General features: G+C 51.6%; 1 protein-coding gene across 1 annotated transcript in view; it reads right to left on the reverse strand.

The window, feature by feature from the left end:
- The window catches only part of LOC106592618 (A disintegrin and metalloproteinase with thrombospondin motifs 7-like), a 166638-nt gene that overhangs the window by 39917 nt on the left and 112682 nt on the right, over positions 1 to 14039 (reverse strand). The window contains 6 exon segments of the mRNA XM_045708312.1: positions 842 to 994; positions 1499 to 1733; positions 1998 to 2214; positions 2301 to 4071; positions 5968 to 6181; positions 6936 to 7062. Coding sequence (XP_045564268.1) covers positions 842 to 994; positions 1499 to 1733; positions 1998 to 2214; positions 2301 to 4071; positions 5968 to 6181; positions 6936 to 7062 — 2717 coding nt within the window.

Below are 14039 nucleotides of genomic sequence, written 5' to 3' on the forward strand. Positions count from 1 at the left end.
TCCATTATCGGCCCATCCCTGAGTTATCGCTACACCATTCCATTATCGTCCCATGCCTGAGTCATGATACAACATTCCATTATCGAACCATCCCTGAGTTATCGCTACAACACTCCCTTATCATCCCCGAGCTATCGCTACAACATTCCCTTATCATCCCCGAGCTATCGCTACAACATTCCCTTATCATCCCTGAGTTATCGCTACAACACTCCCTTATCATCCCCGAGCTATCGCTACAACATTCCCTTATCATCCCCGAGCTATCGCTACAACACTCCCTTATCATCCCTGAGTTATCGCTACAACATTCCCTTATCATCCCCGAGCTATCGCTACAACACTCCCTTATCATCCCTGAGTTATCGCTACAACATTCCCTTATCATCCCCGAGCTATCGCTACAACACTCCCTTATCATCCCCGAGCTATCGCTACAACATTCCCTTATCATCCCCGAGCTATCGCTACAACATTCCCTTATCATCCCTGAGCTATCGCTACAACACTCCCTTATCATCCCCGAGCTATCGCTACAACATTCCCTTATCATCCCCGAGCTATCGCTACAACATTCCCTTATCATCCCTGAGCTATCGCTACAACATTCCCTTATCATCCCTGAGTTATCGCTACAACATTCCCTTATCATCCCCGAGCTATCGCTACAACATTCCCTTAACATCCCTGAGTTATCGCTACAACATTCCCTTATCATCCCCGAGCTATCGCTACAACATTCCCTTATCATCCCCGAGCTATCGCTACAACATTCCCTTATCATCCCCGTGCTATCGCTAAAACATTCCATTATCGTCCACTCCCTGGTGTGGGGCCTCACCTTGGTCCAGTTTCCTATCCTCCAGGAGGAGCAGGGTCGGAGGTAGCAGCGCCGGGCCGGCACAGGCCTCTTGGTCAGGTCACAGTCAGACTCCAGTCCCGTGCTGCAGACCACCAGCCTCCAGATGGCCCCCAGACCACAGCTAGTAGAACACTGCAACACAAGGGGAGGCAGTGAGGAGTGAACCAGGCATCATTCAATGTCTTGTAATACACTAAGAGTTACAGCCCATTCAGATACATAGAGATTAGTCACGGAGGACAAAATACTTCCTCATTTAAAAACCCAACACATTGGAATACGAGAGACTGTTCTGTCTTTCTGTACAGAGTAAATGTGGTTGACTTTGAGAGAGAGTGCAAGTCATATTTGATTTCACTGTTAAAACACAGACAGAAAGTGGCATGCACTGTTTCATGACCTGTTGGGCTGATATATTTCCCCTGCTGGCAATCTAAAAAGGTCAGAGAGCAGCCATTCATCATGATAGGAGAGTTGGGTTGTTTCTGTAGGAACCTGAGGCCAGGGTGACAGTATGTCAGCATAATAAAGGGATGGGGACATGAATAGTGGCACACTGCTGGGCCTTGTTCCTCCCACACACTACATTTACACCAGGGAGAATGTGTGGAATGCATAGAGAGTGGTGCAACTCACTGCGCTCCAGTTGCCGGCTCTCCAGAAGGATGGCTCTGGTGTCGACCAGAGTGTGGTGGGAGAATGGGTTGGCAGAGTGGGCATGGCTGGCTCAGAGGACTGGGTGGGGGGTACGGCTGGCTCATGGGAATGGGTGGGGGACACGGCTGGCTCAGGGGAATGGGTGGGGGGCACGGCTGGATCAGGGGAATGGGTGGGGGGCACGGCTGGCTCAGGGGAATGGGTGGGGGCACGGCTGGCTCAAGGGAATGGGTGGGGGGCACGGCTGGCTCAGGGGAATGGGTGGGGGGCACGGCTGGCTCAGGGGAATAGGTGGGGGCACGGCTGGCTCAGGGGAATGGGTGGGGGACACGGCTGGCTCAGGGGAATGGGTGGGGGGCACGGCTGGCTCAGGGGAATGGGTGGGGGGCACGGCTGGCTCAGGGGAATGGGTGGGGGCACGGCTGGCTCAGGGGAATGGGTGGGGGCACGGCGGGCTCAGGGGAATGGGTGGGGGCACGGCTGGCTCAGGGGAATGGGTGGGGGACACGGCTGGCTCAGGGGAATGGGTGGGGGCACGGCGGGCTCAGGGGAATGGGTGGGGGGCACGGCTGGCTCAGGGGAATGGGTGGGGGACACGGCGGGCTCAGGGGAATTGCTAGGGGACACGGCTGGCTCAGACTGGGTGAGGGGCATGGGTTTCGTGCCATCCTGGGGAGTGGTTGTGGTGACATCCACTGGGGGCTGGTATGTGAGGGGAGGGTCCATGCCCCTGGATCTCAGCATGGGGGGGATGAGGATCTCATTATAGTCAATCTCTGACCACCCGTATGGGGAGGGGGACTGGAGGGCCCGCATTGGCCCCCTTTAGATGGAGTTGGCCCAGTCGTGGAGGACTGTGCTGAAATGTCTGTCTCTAACTGGGCTGTGGCTGGCTCTGTCTCTGCTAACATTGACGGAGGTGGAGACTGAGGGTCTCCTTCCAGATGAGTGGAAGGAGGGGAGTCACTTCCAGGTGGAGACTGAGGGTCTCCTTCCAGATGAGTGGAAGGAGGGGAGTCACTTCCAGGTGGAGACTGAGGGTCTCCTTCCAGATAAGTAGGAGGAGAGGAGTCACTTCCAGTTGTTGATGTGCTGTGTTTGATGTTCTCCTGGTTTCCTGAGAGTGAATGGGACAGAGGTGGGGGAGGAGAGGGTGGAAGATGTGGCTCCTGAGACACAGGACGTGAGGTCACGGTGAAGTCACTGTCGGTGACCCCTAAATTGACTTCGCTATCAGCTTTGGGCCCAATTTCAAAGTCCTGCTGATCAAAGTCTGGTTCACCAGGGAAAACGCCATTGTAATCCTCAGTGGAGTCTGGGGCTGGTGGCGCGTATGGAAGAGAAGTGGTTGCCTCCCATTGGGACAGGGTTGTGGTGAAAAAGCTGTCCTCGTATGTTTCAAACTCAAACACAGGGCCTGGGGAAGGTGGATCCAGGGGTGGAACCGGGCTCTCCGTTTCATCTTGGTAGCCAGGGGATTGTAGTCCAATTGCAGTCTCCTGGTGGGAATTGTAGTCCAAAACACCCACTTCTTTCACCTTTTCTACCATTGTTGTGGGTACGGTGCCATCTTCATAGTCATGGCTGACAGGGGAAGTGGTGGTACATTCGATGGTTGTACCAACATTGCCGTCTTCCACATCAAAATGGACATAAATGTCAGTGTTTTCATCATCCTTTTCTTCACTCTGGGGCCCATGTGTGTTGTCAGTGGTCCCCATGCTAGTGGACACCGGGCTGGCTGCTGAGCTGAGGTAATGAGGCCAACCAAAATTACCGTTTGTTCCTTTCCAGCTTTGTGAAAACCTGGTCTCTATAACTGGTGCTGAGGGTGTGGTGGAAACAGGTAGAAAATAGTCCTCTGAAAGGAGTACATCCTCCTCCTCTCGCTCTACTTCATTGGGCTTCGCCGTCTGTGGTCTTCCATCAACCTCTACATTGTCCAGGTTAGGGTCTTGTGGTTCCTCAACTTCCCTAATGAAAGGAGTCGTCTTAAAAGTGGTAGAAATGGGTGAGGTAGCTGTGGGAGGATCTGTTGTAGTTTCTCTGTAAACATGTTCTTCTGCACTAGAGCTTGGTTTAGGCTCCTGTTGTGGATCTAGTCCAAGATCACCCACCAAGTCTTTACCGTTGTTCCCCAAGCCAAAGTCATAGGAAATGTCCTCGTGGAATTTGATGAAGTTGTAGTCGTAGTAAAAATCGTCCACCGGTACATTGTTTTTGGCTGAGTTGTCAGTAGTCTTGTCAATGTGATTCGGGTGGGGGATGATGTTATTCAGATTGTTAGGGGCCCTTGGCTGAGTTCTAGTCGTACTGTGTTTGGGCAGGGGGTTGGAGTCAGGGATGGAGTTGATTTCGTTGATTTCCTTGCTGGACGAGCCACTGCCAGACCAGTCGTTGCTGCCACCGAAGACGTCGATGATTTGAGGACAGTCCTGGAGGTAGCATGGAGTAAGGGAACTAGGATTCTTTCGGGGGTCACAGTCTACCCCTGTGTTTCTGGAACAGACAACCTTACGGCTCCGCACACCACCGCCACACGTCAGCGAGCACTATGGGAGAAGCAGAGGAGGGTCAGATTAGGACAGACTGGTAACTGATCGATAACACAGCTTTATATTTATAACCGCTAAACACTAGTTTGAGTGCCAACTTCATAAACAACATGGTACTGTACACATAATCTTCAGGAACTGTCCACCTCCTCTACTCTTCAGGACCTGTCCACCTCCTCTACCCTTCATGACCTGTCCACCTCCTCTACTCTTCAGGACCTGTCCACCTCCTCTACCCTTCATGACCTGTCCACCTCCTCTACCTTTCCTGACCTGTCCACCTCCTGTACCCTTCCTGACCTGTCCACCGCCTCTACCCTTCCTGACCTGTCCATCTCCTTCCTCTACCCTTCCTGACCTGTCCACCTCCTTCCTCTACCCTTCCTGACCTGTCCACCTCTGTCCTCTACCCTTCCTGACCTGACCTGTCCACCTCCATCCTCTACCCTTCCTGACCTGTCCACCTCCATCCTCTACCCTTCCTGACCTGTCCACCTCCTCTCCTCTACCCTTCCTGACCTGTCCACCTCCTTCCTCTACCCTTCCTGACCTGTCCACCTCCTTCCTCTACCCTTCCTGACCTGTCCACCTCCTTCCTCTACCCTTCCTGACCTGTCCACCTCCTTCCTCTACCCTTCCTGACCTGTCCACCTCCTTCCTCTACCCTTCCTGACCTGTCCACCTCCTTCCTCCACCTCCTTCCTCTACCCTTCCTGACCTGTCCACCTCCTCTTACCCTTCCTGACCTGTCCACCTCCTCTCACCCTTCCTGACCTGTCCACCTCCTCTCCTCTTCCTGACCTGTCCACCTCTTCCTGACCTGTCCACCTCTTCCTGACCTGTCCACCTCCTCTACCCTTCCTGACCTGTCCACTCCTCCCTCTACCCTTCCTGACCTGTCCACCTCCTCTCCTCTTCCTGACCTGTCCACCTCTTCCTGACCTGTCCACCTCTTCCTGACCTGTCCACCTCCTCTACCCTTCCTGACCTGTCCACATCCTCCCTCTACCCTTCCTGACCTGTCCACCTCCTCTACCCTTCCTGCCACTCCTCTACCCTTCCTGACCTGTCCACCTCCTTCCTCTACCCTTCCTGACCTGTCCACCTCCTTCCTCTACCCTTCCTGACCTGTCCACCTCCTTCCTCTACCCTTCCTGACCTGTCCACCTCCTCTCCACTTCATGACCTGTCCACCTCCTCCTGACCTGTCCACCTCCTCTACCCTTCAGGACCTGTCCACCTCCTCTACCCTTCCAGACCTGTCCACATCCTCTACCCTTCCTGACCTGTCCACCTCCTTCCTCTACCCTTCCTGACCTGTCCACCTCCTCTCCTCTTCATGACCTGTCCACCTCCTATCCTCTTCATGACATGTCCACCTCCTCTACCCTTCCTGACCTGTCCACCTCCTCTCCTCTTCATGACATGTCCACCTCCTCATGACATGTCCACCTCCTCTACCCTTCCTGACCTGTCCACCTCCTCTACCCTCCAGGACCTGTCCACCTCCTCTACCCTCCAGGACCTGTCCACATCCTCTACCCTCCAGGACGTGTCCACCTCCTCTACCCTTCCTGACCTGTCCACCTCCTCTACCCCTTATTGGTGCTCATAAGAGTTATCACTTACAATTAGGTGAGTATACATTTTAATTAGGTTATACACTGTGTGTTAGCTGCTTCCTCAAAATCTTTCCCATGCCTACTCCACTCAAATATCGTGGAACCAGAGTAAAACTAGCCTCTGTTTCAACTTGTACTCCCAGTGCAGAAAATTCAGCATTTTCCACATTAAACAAGACGAGACCAGATGTTCCTTCCTTCCTTAGCCTCTCCCTTCTCTGTGTGAGTCACTGCTGGAGCCATATCACATTCCCCTGAATGGCCTCCTCACCTCTGACCAGTTGCCTGTCGACCAGTCCGCGGGGCAGGGGACATGAGCGTTACAGGGCGCCGCTGACTCAGGCCTGGGCATGTGGTGACATTCAGAGGGCTGCAGGGCTCTGTTCTCCTCCAGACCCACGGCCTGGATGCACAGCACCGTCCTCTTGGCCAAGCCCTTCTCACCGCACGTGGCCGAGCACTTCTGCCACTCGCCCACCCACCATCTGAATGGAACGGTCACGAAGAAAGACAGACAGAAAGTGTAATGTGTGTGTGTTTGCTGTGTGTGTGTGTGTGTTTATGCTTAGTGTATGTTTGAGAGGGTGCATTCTTTCTGGTGTGTTTATATATATATATATATTTTTTTTTACCCCTTTCCCCCCCAATTTTGTGGTATCCAATTGGTAGTTATGGTCTTGTCTCATCGCTGCAACTCCCCTACGGACTCGGGAGAGGCGACGGTTGAGAGCCGTGCGTCTTCCGAAACACACAACCCAACCAAGCTGCACTGCTTCTTGACACAATGCCCACTTAACCCGGAAGCTATCCGCACCAATGTGTCGGAGGAAACACCGTACACCTGGCGACCGTGTCAGCGTGCACTGAGCCCGGCCCGCCACAGGAGTCGCTAGTGCACGATGGGACAAGGACATCCCTGCTGGCCAAACCCTCCCCTAACCCGGGCCAATTGTGCGCCGCCCCATGGGTCTTCCAGTCGTGTCCAGCTGTGACAGAGCCTGGACTCAAACCCAGAATCTCTAGCAGTACAGCTAGCATTGCGATGCAGTGCCTTAGAGCACTGCGCCACCCGGGAGGCCTTTCTGGTGTGTTTACGAACGCATGTATGATTTGTGTGTATGTGCATGTGTGTGCATGTACGTGTGTGTGTGTTTACAAAGGTGTATGTGTGTGAGAGAGCATGCAAGCCCTACAGTGGGTCTTGTTCCAGTATAAATCTGGTCCTAGGGCCAAACTCACATGGCTGGGCAAAGCTCCTCATTGCAGCTGGCTCGTTTATCGTCAGGACGGGTCGACGGGTCACAGTAGCCCTCTTCTACTATCCCAGAGGTCCTCTCCACACAGTGAACAATCTGTCGCTGGACACCTGGAATTCCAGAGGGATACACAGGAACAGCTGTTAGAAATGACACACACACACACACACACACACACACACACACACACACACACAGAAAGACCCCCCCACACACAGAAAGACCCCCCAAACACACACACACACACACAGAAAGTCCCCCCCACACACAGAAAGACCCCCCAAAAACACACACACACACACACACACACACACACACACACACACACACACACACACACACACACACACACACACACACAGAAAGACCCCCCCAAACACACACACACACAGAAAGACCCCCCCAAACACACACACACACACACACACACACACACACACACACACACACACACACACACACACACACACACACACAGAAAGCCCCCACACACACACACACAGAAAGACCCCCCAACACACACACACAGAAAGACCCCCCAAACACACACAGAAAGACCCCCCAAACACACACACACAGAAAGACCCCCCAAACACACACACAGAAAGACCCCCCAAACACACACACAGAAAGACCCCCCAAACACACACACAGAAAGACCCCCCAAACACACACAGAAAGACCCCCCAAACACACACACAAAGACCCCCCAAACACACACAGAAAGACCCCCCCAAACACACACACAGAAAGACCCACACAGATTCTAACACAGAATAACAGAGACAGACAGACATGTATACTTCACATACATACACCCACACACACACACACACACACACACACACACACATCTAAAACGCAGACACACACCAAAGCACCCAGACATATCCTCAGACACGCATCAAGAAGCAGGTCTCAGAACAGAAACTCACACAGGCATGAACACAAGTCAAATGTTTCTACAGTTTAAGATACATTACTGATTAATAGCTTTCAAAGCAGATTCCTACAGTAAATGTTGGTCTGTCAACTGAGTTGCAGTAAACACATCTACAATGCATTTGGAAAGAATTCAGACCCCTTGACTTTTTCCACATTTTGTTATTCTAAAATGGGTGAAATAAAATTGTAAAAATCCTCAGAAATCTACATACAAAACCCCATAATGACAAAGCAAAAAACTGTTTTTTAGACATTTTTACAAATGTATTTTAAAGAACATAATTTACATAGGTATTCAGACCCTTCGCTATGAGACTAGAAATTTAGCTCAGGTGCATCCTGTTTCCATTGATCATCCTTGAGATGATTTTACAACTTGATTGGAGTCCACCTGTGGTAAATTATATTGATTGGACATGATTTGGAAAGGCACACTCCTGTCTATATAAGTCTATATAAGGTCCCACAGTTGACAGTACATGTCAGAGCAAAAACCAAGCCATGGGATCTGGAACCACTCATATGTCCCTGCAGTAATTAATGGACCATAGACTGGGATCTGGAACCACTCATATGTCCCTGCAGTAATTAATGGACCATAGACTGGGATCTGGATGCTCTGAACCACTCATATGTCCCTGCAGGCATTATGGGTTGTCAAATTACCACTGCAATTCAATTCTGGAAACATGGATGATTATTAAAAGACTGAATATAAATGAATGTTAGGCTAATACATTCTACTGCTATTCATCCTTAATGATGAATTATAGACATTCCTATACATTTTATACCCAGCAATATTAGGGTAACTTGAGATTTTGCAAAGGGGTTACTGTAAGTCAATGTTTACAGTAGTTTAAAACACAAAGAAATCTGAAATCCATTGGAGGCACATTTCTAATGATTCTCATAAAGTTCTGTCTAGCAAGCTGGGACTTGTCTGAATGCAGAACAGAAACTTTATTTTCCCTCTTCGTCTTCTGCTCGACTCACAGCTCTCTGAGACAACATCCCTCACGTCACACCTCATAGCCAGAACAAGCCTCAAATCTAGGGAGCCGCTGTGATGAGAGTTGTGGTTGTGAGACAGCGCTGGACAAGACAAGAAGGAAACCCCCTGAGGTGGCGAGACCAATTTATCTATTCCTCTCATCTTTCTCCCCGTCATTAGCCTCTACTCCCCCTCAGGGCTTCCAACCCATCTGAGCAGGGGCCAATCTCTCACCTCCGCTGGTCCTTCCTGCATTGGCCAGTGAGACGGCTTTGTCTGCTAGCTGACTTACACCTTGATTGACAAACCCTGGGAGAAGGAGGGGGAGGCACAGCAAACCCTGGGAGAGGGAGGGGAAGGCACAGCAAACCCTGGGAGAGGGAGGGGAAGGCACAGCAAACCCTGGGAGAGGGAGGGGAGGTACAGCAAACCCCTGGGAGAGGGGGGGAGGTACAGCAAACCCCTGGGAGAGGGAGGGGAGGCACAGCAAACCCTGGGAGAGGGAGGCACAGTAACCCCTGGGAGAGGGAGAGGGAGGCACAGAAACCTCTGGGAGAGGGAGGGGGAGGCACAGCAAACCCTGGGAGAAAGGGGGGAGAACCCTGGGAGAGGGAGGGGAGGCACAGCAAACCCTGGGAGAGGGAGGGGAGGCACAGCAAACCCTGGGAGAGGGAGGGGAGGCACAGCAACCCCTGGGAGAGGGAGGGGGAGGCACAGCAAACCCCTGGGAGAGGGAGGCACGGCAAACCCTGGGAGAGGGAGGGGGAGGCACAGCAACCCCTGGGAGAGGGAGGGGGAGGCACAGCAAACCCTGGGAGAGGGAGGGGGAGGCACAGCAACCCCTGGGAGAGGGAGGGGGCACAGCAACCCCTGGGAGAGGGAGGGGAGCACAGCAAACCCTGGGAGAGGGAGGGCACGGCAAACCCTGGGAGAGGGAGGGGGAGGCACAGCAAACCCCTGGGAGAGGGAGGGGAGACACAGCAACCCCTGGGAGAGGGAGGGGAGGCACAGCAAACCCCTGGGAGAGGGAGGGGGAGGCACGGCAACCCCTGGGAGAGGGAGGGGGAGACACAGCAACCCCTGGGAGAGGGAAGGGGAGGCACAGCAACCCCTGGGAGAGGGAGGGGAGGCACGGCAACCTCTGGGAGAGGGAGGGGGAGGCACAGCAACCTCTGGGAGAGGGAGGGGAGGCACAGCAAACCCTGGGAGAGGGAGGGGAGGCACAGCAAACCCTGGGGGGGAGGCAATAACCCCTGGGAGAGGGAGAGGGAGGCACAGAAACCTCTGGGAGAGGGAGGGGGAGGCACAGCAACCCCTGGGAGAGGGAGGGGGAGACACAGCAAACCCTGGGAGAGGGAGGCACGGCAAACCCTGGGAGAGGGAGGGGAGGCACAGCACCCCCTGGGAGAGGGAGGAGCACGGCAAACCCTGGGAGAGGGAGGGGGGGCACAGCAACCCCTGGGAGAGGGAGGGGAGGCACAGCAAACCCTGGGAGAGGGAGGGGGAGGCACAGCAAACCCCTGGGAGAGGGAGGGGAGGCACAGCAACCCCTGGGAGAGGGAGGCACGGCAAACCCCGGGAGAGGGAGGCACGGCAAACCCTGGGAGAGGGAGGGGGAGGCACGGCAACCCCTGGGAGAGGGAGGGGAGGCACGGCAACCCCTGGGAGAGGGAGGGGGAGACACAGCAACCCCTGGGAGAGGGAGGGGAGGCACAGCAAACCCTGGGAGAGGGAGGAGGCACGGCAAACCCCTGGGAGAGGGAGGGGGAGGCACAGCAACCCCTGGGAGAGGGAGGGGGAGGCACGGCAACCCCTGGGAGAGGGAGGGGAGGCACAGCAACCCCTGGGAGAGGGAGGCACAGAAACCTCTGGGAGAGGGAGGGGGAGGCACAGCAACCCCTGGGAGAGGGAGGGGGAGACACAGCAAACCCTGGGAGAGGGAGGCACGGCAAACCCTGGGAGAGGGGGGGGAGGCACAGCACCCCCTGGGAGAGGGAGGGGGTGCTATAAACGGAGCCCTGCTATGATAGGAAATGAAATATTCAGTGACAGCTATAGCAAACTATCATGTTCTGATATGATAAACACAGAGCAATGCCAATCTCTATCTCAGATTTACTCCACTATAATTGGGGAAAGAGGGAACTACTTATCCAGTCTAAACGAGGTTACATTATGCCAGACAGAATATGTCATCTCCACTGAGTATACAAAACATTAAGAACACCTGCTCTTTCCATGACATACACTGACCAGGTGAATCCAGGTGAAAGATATGATCCCTTATTGAGGTCAGTTGTTAAATCCACTTCAATCAGTGTAGATGAAGGGGAGGAGACGGGTTAAAGAAGAATTTTTAAGCCTTGAGACATGGATTGTGTATGTGTGCCATTCAGAGGGTAAATGGGCAAGACAAAAGATTTAAGTGACATTGAATGGGGTATGGTAGTAGGTACCAGGCGCACCGGTTTGTGTCAAGAACTGCAAAGCTGCTGGGTTTTTCACACTCAACAGTTTCCTGTGTGTATCAAGAATGGTCCACCACCGAAAAGACATCCAGCCAACTTGACAATTGTGGGAAGCATTGGAGTCAACATGGGCCAGCATCCCTGTGGAACGCCTTGTAGAGTCCATACCTTGTTGAATTGAGGCTGTTCTGTGGGCAAAAGCAGGTGCAACTCAATATTAGGAAGGTGTTCCTAATGCTTGATATACTCAGTTCATATTTCATCTGAAAAATCTGTGTGAACACAAGTCACTTGGCAAAGCTAGGACATCAAGTCGACGAGGTGCAAAGACTGCCTTCCAAGGCAAGGCAATGATCTCTTGAAAGGCCATTTGGCATAAAAGTAATCTCTGCTATCCACATCAGTTTATATGGGATAATGCAATCACAAACCAGAGGAGAGTCAGAGAGTTCTGTGTACAAGCAGACTTCAGTCCAACTACAGTAGGAGGCATGTCATCAGCCGCCTACATAGAAATAGCAAGAATTCACCCTGGCTTAGTATTCCAAAGAAGAAAGCCATTAAGCCATCATGGCTATAACAGAGGACAAAGATGCATCAGGATAATGACATCACAGTTCGGTGCGATTCTTTACAAAAAAATGATTGACTTAGTCAAAGATACACTTGAGTAGAGGCATTCAGCTACAGTTGTTGGAATTGCTTTTTTTGTCCTTATTATAATGCAAAACAGCATGGAATGCGGGGTCGTTATTAGTTGAATTAAATCGATTTGTTAGTTTTGTGATGTTCCTTTTTATAATCTAAATTCCTATATAAAAGGGCATAGAGGGGCAGTGTGTTGAGCACTGGGTGATAAAGTAAAGAAATAGGTTAGTCTGTGTAGTGAAATGGAAGGAAACAACTTAACATTCTTCAGGCAAGAAGAATGATGCCAGCACGCACACATAAAATACCCTGCATTTGTGAAATTCAAATCGAGCCTCCAATCTCCAGAAGGATACATATTTTAAAAACCCACTTATAGTTAAATTGCAATACTCCTATGAGTACCCGCTAAAGAGACAGGCTCTTAGTCACTTCCAGATTGTTCATAGAATTTGAAGACTGTATAGAGAAGCAAGACCATCTGTGCTCAAATTCCAACCTCAAATGGCCTAAAACTGAATTAATCACAGAAGCGTCTCATTTAATACGGGAGGCCTCTTGTGAATAAAAAGATGGTGCCTGTGCAGATGGGAAGCCATTTGATTAGATATTCAGGAGTCTTATGGCTTGGGGGTAAAAGCTGTTTAGAAGCCTCTTGGACCTAGACTTGGTGCTCCGGTACCACTAGGAAGGCTGGAGTCTTTGACAATTTTTAGGGCCTTCCTCTGACATCGCCTGGTATAGAGGTCCAGGATGGCAGGAAGCTTAGCCCCAGTGATGTACTGGGCCGTACACACTACCCTCTGTAGTGCCATGCTGTCGGAGGCCGAGCAGTTGCCATACCAGGCAGTGATACAACCTGTCAGGATGCTCTCGATTGTGCATCTGTCGAACTCTTTGAGGATCTGAGGACCATTGCCAAATCTCCTGAGGGGGAATAGGCTTTGTCGTGCCCTCTTCACAACTGTCTTTGTGTGCTTGGACCATGTTAGATTGTTGTTGATGTGGATGCCAAGGAACTCGAATCTCTCAACCTGCTCCACTACAGCCCCATCAATGAGAATGGGGGCGTGCTCGGTCCTCCTTTTCCTGCAGTCCACAATCATCTCCTTTGTCTTGACCACGGTGAGGGAGAGGTTGTTGTACTTGCACCATACGGTCAGGTCTCTGACCTCCTCCCTATATGCGTCGTTGTCGGTGATCAGGCCTACCACTATTGTGTCATCGGCAAACTTAATGATGGTGTTGGATTCGTGCCTGGCTGTGCAGTCATGAGATATCCTTAGGTTTTGACCTTAAAATCATTTAATAAATGAGTGAACAAAACAAAAGGGTCGTTCCATGAAGTCTAATTTGTAATTATCTTTGGGAATTCAGCCGCATCATGCCAGTCTTCAATCATAGTAATGAATAACACATGCACTCAGAGGCATACAGATGCCATAACTGGCATGAGTTATTCGAATTTAACACGTTCAAAATCCCAAGTTGTCATCTCATCTCCAAATTCTAAAACTGGACTGCATGCCCGGTAGACAGTGAATCGCAATGCTGTGGTCAATACCAAATAAGTAATTAGCTGCTCCTCTAGACCAATCAAAAGTTGGGAACCAGACTGAGGTAATTTAGGATCTCTTTTTGGCCCCTTTTTAAACCTGGGATCAAACTGAAGGAGTTTAAACACAGCATATACAAGCATATACAGGAGAGAACCTACATTACATACGCCACAACTAATGATAATGAACAATTTGTCTTTCCTCCAGGGTAGGATTATGAAGATTTATACTTGGGGTATTGGCAAATATAAACACTGGGCCTTTTGGGACCGCCCTAGACACGCTGGGCAGCAACTCATTTTCTATGAGAAAGATGAGATGAATACTAGCAGCATGTTGTTCACTTCTCCCCAAGCTAAGGGGGATCCTCAGTAATGAACACTGAGAACATCTCAACAGTGGGGCGCTTCAGTAGTTTTGTTTTCTTCACACTGACTTACATGCCCCACATCTGTGAAGACTTTCGGAAGTTC

The sequence above is a fragment of the Salmo salar genome, chromosome ssa26 (genome assembly GCF_905237065.1).
Source record: "Salmo salar chromosome ssa26, Ssal_v3.1, whole genome shotgun sequence".
Classification (NCBI taxonomy): Eukaryota; Metazoa; Chordata; class Actinopteri; order Salmoniformes; family Salmonidae; genus Salmo; species Salmo salar.